This window comes from Ziziphus jujuba, chromosome 2 (assembly GCF_031755915.1).
Source record: "Ziziphus jujuba cultivar Dongzao chromosome 2, ASM3175591v1".
In the NCBI taxonomy this organism is placed as follows: domain Eukaryota; kingdom Viridiplantae; phylum Streptophyta; class Magnoliopsida; order Rosales; family Rhamnaceae; genus Ziziphus; species Ziziphus jujuba.
Genome location: NC_083380.1, coordinates 17835312 through 17843056, shown reverse-complemented (window position 1 = coordinate 17843056; position 7745 = coordinate 17835312). Strand labels below are relative to the sequence as shown.

The window sequence follows — 7745 nt, the reverse complement described above, 5'->3', positions numbered from 1 at the left end:
AAATTATTTTTTAAAAGTTAGCTCTTTAAAATGAAGGCCACGATACATTTAAAAGTTCTTAAAAATACTATTATAATTAGTGTTTAATTTATCAAATAAATTAGGTCCTGATTATTTTTCCAAATTTTACTGAGCAAATTTCATCCAAACCTTTATGTCTAATTAATATGACTACTAAAAATCATACGTTCATCATGACTCCAATGATCTCTTTTCGACTTTGGAAACTAGTGCAATCTCCATTCCCTTTTTCCAAAAGCTTATTAGTTAGCGCTGGGATTCATTGGTCTTCGACTTTTTAACTATTACCACTTGCAAAAGGTTTTTTACGTCTAAAAACTTTTGCTATTTTGGATTAAATGTGATAAGCACCAGCAGAATTTATAATAAAATAATAAATTGAATACATTTAATTATTAATTTTTTATATTAAAAATTTAATATAGAAAAATAAATTTTTTTAGTCAAATAATTCAATTGCCAAATTATATGGATTCTATCGATGCCCTATCAACAATGGAGATGAATAGCATTTTTCCTTCCAAAATAAATTTTTATGCATAACTTTTAGAATATATATTGTACTAAATCCATAGATGTTTTATTAAAAAAAAAAAAAAAAAAAACCTACTAGGAATATCTTCAATGATTTTGTCTATTATTAGAATTTTTATTTTTGATTGGTTGAAACACCTAGTTAAGTTGATATGGCATAAAAAAAAAAAAAACAGTATTAAGATGATCCTCTTATAAATAATTTTCTGCAAAATAATTTTAAAATGAATTGTATATTTATATTATTTAAATTTAAATAATATTAATATTAATTTTAATTTTAATTTTATTTTATTTATTTATTTATTTTTTTTGCTAGTGTGGCTGTTGCCCCCAAGCACCCCAACCCATTCCATAGACTCGAACTTGGCACTCACAGGCCAAGGTTGTGGAGCTCTGCCATTGGAGCTCCACTGCAAGTCACAAATATTAAGTTTTATTTAAAAAACAACAATTCACAATCACATTAAACATGCTTTAATATTAGTTTGGGATTTATTAATCTTTGACTATGTAACCACTTACAAAAATTTTCTCTTTTATTGAGACTTTGAAAATAGATTTCTATGCATAACTTTAAGGAATATATATACTGGACTAAGTCCATTAGATATGTTTTAATTTTTATATTAAAACATAAACTTTTTGTTTTTTTGGGTGAACTTTGGTTTGGGTAGGGAATTGTAACCATATGAAAAGAACCCAAGTTTCATTTACGTGGCAGCCAAAAGAGGTCCAAAAGGGGTTGGTGGAAGTGGATCATTAAAAAGAGGAAAAGACATTCACTCTGCCATTCTTTGTTTTTCCACCGATTGTCATCTACCAGTCCATGTAATGAAGCAGAAAGAGAAAGAGGACAAAAAAATAAAAAATAAAAAAGGAAAAAGAAAAAGAAAAAGAAAACCATGCACATGCATATCTTCAACCCATACCTACCACTCCTACAAGGAATAGTACATTACACAAACAATTTTACAGACACGTCACAGACACTTCCACGCAGTACAAAGCAAAGCCTGCCTATTGGATCCACCAAACCCCCTACACCCTTGTGCCACATACCAAACTTCCCAACATCAAGAGACCCCATATGTGTCCAGCCCCCTCTCCAACATTTATTTAACCCTTTACAACCTTTGCATTTAGCATATCTCTTTGTCTTCTCTATTTATTTTTGTGTATGTTTTTAGCACAAAAAAGGAGTACTCAAAACCCCCCAAAAAAAGAAAAAGAAAAATCCCACTTGAATTTTGAAAAAAAGGAACCAAAAATAAGAAAATAATGTGCGGCTCAACTCCAACTGTTGTGGAAACTGGTCGAACCCTTATTGTCGGTTCGACTGGTTTTATAGGCCGGTTCATTGCCGAAGCCTGCCTTGATTCTGGCCGGCCCACTTATATCCTAATCCGGTCTTCTCAAACCTCACCTTCCAAGATGAGCACCCTGAAATTCTTACAAGACAAAGGAGCTATTGTGTTACATGTAATTAGCTGCCATTTTTCATCTTCTTTTTTCTTCACTCTTTGAGTGTATTATGTGTATAATACATATATATGTATCATGATGGTATATTTGTATATATTCCAGGGCTCCATTGACAATAGAGAATTGATGGAGAGAATTCTGAAAGAGCATAAGATTGAGATAGTGATATCAGCTGTTGGTGGTGAAAGGGTTTCGGACCAACACGTTTTGGTGGAAGCCATCAAAGCTGTTGGCACTGTCAAGGTACGTGTAAGCCTTGATTTTTTTTGGCTAAACTATATATGTACGTGTAAGCTTGATTTTGTAGCAACTGCTTTGGAAATATATTCATGGAAGCATCAAATTAATATATATATATATATATATATATATATATATATATATATATATATATATTCATGTATGTACAGATATTTTTTACTTCACATGAAAATCAAATATATATATATATATAGATAGCATTGTCATATTACTTCACCAGGACATTTAGAACAATTTTCATCTAGTTTTTACAATTAAAATAGGAAACACAAATTATTATTACTACTACTTTGTAGGGTACTATATATTGCTTTTTTTGTATTATTATTAAAAACATAAATTAAAAATTTGACTTCAGAATTATTGTTTAAAAATACAGTGTCTTTGCTATTGCTATGTCCTTGCAAGGGCCAGGGTTAGACACTTTCTATTACTTTCTATTGGTTTTAACATATTATGTATTTTGTTGTGAACAATGATAGTAAAATATCAATAATAGTACTATAGTATATACCAAATTTTTGGACACTAGCTATATGCTAATTGGCAATTGTTTGGTACATATACGAGAGAGAACATCTCACTAAGGAAATATAGGAAAGATAGCAGTGAGTATAAAATTGGTACATATAGTAAAGACATCAGTACGATCATCTGTATAATTTTAAATTAAGTGCTATTTTGTTTTTTAACCATTAAATGTTATAAAAAAAAAGGATTATAACTACAATACACATAGAGAATCCAATATATCTTTATTTTAATAAAGGTGATAATATATATATTTTTTTTCGAAAACAAATTTTTTATTACTAAAGGTGGGGGAATTTTTTATCCAAATAAAAAATTAAATTTTAAACCTGGAGATGAGATGTATTTTCAGCGGTACAAGGACCAAAATTTATGAATATTTTTCCAAAAAAAAAAAACAATTGACAAGCATAAAATTGTGTAATAAGTATAAGAAAAAAATAATTTTGTGGCGTGGACAGAGGTTTTTGCCATCGGAGTTTGGGCACGACATAGACCGAGCTGATCCGGTACCGCCTGGACAAATCATGTACAACGAGAAGAGAAAAGTCAGAAGGTCTATCAAGGCGGCTGGAATCCCATACACCTACATTTGCTGCAACTCTATTGCAGCTTGGCCTTATCATGACAACACCCACCCTGCTGATGTTCTTCCACCGTTGGATCATTTCAAGATTTATGGTGATGGATCTGTCAAAGGTAATTAATATTTAATATTTAATTTCTTTTTCATTTATTATTCCTCATCCATTATTGGTAATGCTCTTATATAAATTTGTTCCCATCCACATTCAAAATAAGAATTTTATCGCACAATTTTTCTTTTTTTTCAAAAGTAAAAACTATCTTTAAAAAATTATCATTCTCTCATATAAAAATATACAATTTCTTTTTACAATAATATTAAAATTATAAAAAAATTTCTCAAATTTATTTTTAAATAATATAGCATAACATGTAACAATATTTAATTTATTCATCTAGTATGTATTATTAAATTATATAAATATGCTGATTGATAATATATTGACAGAAACCATTCCATAAATGGTATATTTTCATGCTTACGACATTACTATTTTTTATTTTATTTTATTTGAATGGCATATTAAAATAAACCTTACATAATGAATTTATATAATTGCCGTATAGGAAATAATGATGCAGACCAATGTGTCAGATGTTGGATTGCGACTTTATTTTATAATTAAGAAAAAAAAAATACTTAAGATATTTTATTGACAAAATATTTAAAGTGTTAATTTGATCTACAATGGAATAAAAACAGTACAGAAAAAAAAAAAAATGACACAGTACTACCCGAACTGCTATTTAATTATATTTCTCTATTATTACAAAATTGGTTTTAGGAGGAGGAATAAATGGAACCGTTCCATGGTTTTAGTATTCTTTTTTGTTTTTGGGGGGTACAAAGGGTTGTAGCATGTCTGAATTTGTATATCTTCCATTGCGTATACTTCTAAATTTTTCATTTTGTTGTACACAAACCATTAATAAAATATACAAATAAAAATTAAGTTCTAACCTGAAAGGAGAATTTTACAAAAAATAAATTTGAGATTAATTAATTATTATTAGATAAGAACGAAGAAGTGACATATATGTGTAAAATTAAGTAGAAAATTGGTTTTATTAGATAAGAACGAAGAAGTGACATATATATATGTACCTATCTTTTCTTCTTAGTAGAATCATTTTCATTTCAAAAACAGAGAGAGAGAGGAGAGAGAGAGAGAGAGAGAGAGAGCCCCAAGGCCTAAGTTACAAAAAGGTCCTTTTCATTCTTAGCGAAATAAAAGATGAAATAAAATAAATTTGGTCCTTTTCATCCATAAATTAATTGTAAGGTCCACATCACATGAGCGTACGGCTTATCCAACCAAATGAGATTTCTGAAATTATATAGATTTTATGGACAATATAAACAGATAAAAATAAATAAATAAATAAAATGACAGCACTTCTAACCTTGTGTTTTATTTTCAAGTAAATTTAGAATACAATTAATAAAAGATACCTAAATATGGTACTATGTTTATGGCTTCAATTGTACTAGCGAAAAATAATGCTTTAACTATTTGAAAAATATATTTTAATTTCTATTTTACATTATTCTTCTTTATAGTTAATTTATAGAAAACTATATAATTTTATGCTGTTTCTCTCTTTAACTTTTATTGTTCAAAGCTTGTGAAGTAGCACGGAATCATTTTCCTTATTTGTTTTTAGTTCTAAACTTCTAATTCCATGAAAAACAATATGAGTTTTGGTTTTTATATATATATACATTTTTTTGATATCTGAGGAAATTTACGGTTTACTGTGGTCCGTGAATACCTGTCAACTCCTCCTTTCTCTTTCATCCTCTATGATTGAAGGCAAGATAAACTTAGATCTATAATAGTCTAATCAAAATAGGCAAAGTTAGATTTATATTAAAGCAGAATATTATTGCCAACAACCATTCCCAATTTCAATATGAAAATTCAAAGTACGGTTCAGAATTAGTTAGCTGTGTTCTATTCCAACCAAAGTTAAAAAAAAAAAAAAAAAAGAAGAAAAGAAACTAGTTGTGTTCTATGATATACTGTTTTCCTAAATGTCATTTTGCCAAGCCCAAGAGTTGATTAAAAAAAAAAAAAAAGATATGCCCAAGGGTTGAAAGGTTGAAAATGTTTCACCCTTGCATGGGAAAGAAAAAAACAAAATACCAAACCTTCAATGCATAGAGTCAAGGTAGTTAATATAATTTTTCATTGCCCTATTTTTTTAGATTGGTCTATTAGCGGCTATCAATCACGGATATGACAGTTTCACATAGTCTTTTTTTTTAATAAAATTTGGTAACGAAGGATTCGAACCAAGATTTTCTTGCTAGTTAAAAAATAATAAATTTCACTACTAGACTGTCTATGAAAAGATGTTCATTGAGTTTTCTGTATTAGCTTTCCTTTTCAACAAGTAATTATTTATTAATCTATTTAAAAAAAAAATTTGATTTATAATTTTCCATTTTTTTACAGCTTACTTTGTGGCGGGTTCGGACATCGGAAAATTTACCTTAAAAGCAATAGATGATGTTCGAACACTGAACAAAACTGTTCATTTTCAACCATCAAGCAACCTACTGAGCATGAACGAGCTTGCATCTTTATGGGAGGACAAGATTGGCCGCAAGCTTCCTAGACTCACTATCACTGAGGATGACCTTCTTGCTGCTGCTAATGGTATTTTTCCCCTACCTTGCTATAGCCCTTCCTAACAAGTTTCCTTTCATATAATGTTTTCATTTTGCGTTATTTTAATTATTTATATATTTTTCCCAAGTGAAAATTTACCATCTTCGTGGACAGCTTCTATTGGATATTGTTTCCTATCTATGGGCCCCTTATATGGGTTCTTGTCCACGTGAACGGTATATTTTCATGAGTCATTATTTATATTTTCTTACTTTTCCTGAAAGCGACACAACAAGATTTAGTAAACTATTCATGATGGATCATCACCGGTGACCAAAAACAGATTTTTTTTTCTAAAGTCCAAGTGGACCCGTTTTCTTTCTTATATTTCACTATTGAAACACTTTATCGTTTTCAAAATTTGAAAACCAAAAAGCAGATATAGCATATTGAAAACATGCTTGGGAAAATTGTTTTTACTTCTCCTTTTTACCCCATGATTTGTTATTTTTTAGCATCACAAAAGTTGTCGTATTTTCTTGCCTTTTTTTTAAAAAAAAAAAAAAAAATCCCTCTTTCCACTAGTAAAACATTATTAAAAATCCCCCAAGTTCAAATTCGAAAAATAGTACTCTATATGTTATGCTTAAATATTATTAAAAATTATAAAATGGCTCTCGACTCACTTGTTATATTTCACAATGTTTTATGCTTCAGAAATGCGCATCCCAGAAAGCATTGTTGCAGCCCTTACTCATGACATTTTTATCAGAGGCTGTCAAATTAATTACACCCTTAACAGCTCTAAAGATGTTGAAATCTGCTCTCTCTACCCAGAAACTCCATTTAGACCAGTGGATGAGTGTTTCCAAGATTTTGTTACCAAAGCACTTGGTGTTGCCAATGTTGTTGAAAACAAGCCAAAAGGCAAAGATGGTATCCTTGCTACAAATTCTAAGCCAGCAGAAGCTTTGGTGATCACTGCCCAATGTGCATGATGGATGATGATGAATATTATTGTGACCCAATATGCTGTGTCACTTAAATAAATAAAAATTATTGTAATTTTAAATATTATTATTTGTTCTCCTAGAATCAGAAGACAGTGTATTATTCTATTTATGTATTATAATGTATCTCTAATGATTTTATATTCCAAGAAAATAGTGGTTCACTAGTTAGAATGGCAGCATATGTGGAAGTTTTAATTTTATCGGCAGCTTGTGAACGACAATATTGAGAGTGTAAGCAATGAAATAATTATACCCCAGAAAAATAGGGGAATAACTTTATTATTAATAAATTTGTAATTACTTTTTCCAAATTGGGGAAAGTTTATTTTCATTAAAATTAGGTTTTTCTTTTCTTCTGTTTGTCTAACAGTATGACAACTTTGAAGTGTGATCTTAAAATAAGAAGATATTCCAATTGATTTTATGTTCAAGTTCTGCCTTAAATGAAACAATTTGTGTAGTTAAATTCAAGAGGCCTATGTCCAAAACTCCCAACAACAAACACATCTACCAACTTTCCGCTGGAAGAAAAAAAAAGAAAAAAAGAAAAAAAATAGGAACCATCTGCCAGGTTTTGTTATACGTCTTATCACTATGAAGATAAATTTTGCATTCCTTGGAATCAACTAGGATAATGGTTCAAAAAAAAAAAGAAAAAAAAAAAAAGAAAAAAAGAAAATATCTAGGATAGTGGTGCTTC

General features: G+C 29.4%; 1 protein-coding gene across 1 annotated transcript; it reads left to right on the top strand.

Annotated features, from left to right (window-relative positions):
- Positions 1–1648: 1648 nt before the first annotated feature.
- Positions 1649–7382, top strand: LOC107418854 (leucoanthocyanidin reductase). The gene is made up of 5 exons (XM_016027539.4): positions 1649–2037; positions 2143–2283; positions 3294–3531; positions 5877–6080; positions 6750–7382. Exons 1-5 carry the CDS (start codon positions 1837–1839, stop codon positions 7028–7030), a joined length of 1065 nt encoding a protein of 354 aa, XP_015883025.2. The 5' UTR covers positions 1649–1836; the 3' UTR covers positions 7031–7382.
- Positions 7383–7745: the final 363 nt, after the last annotated feature.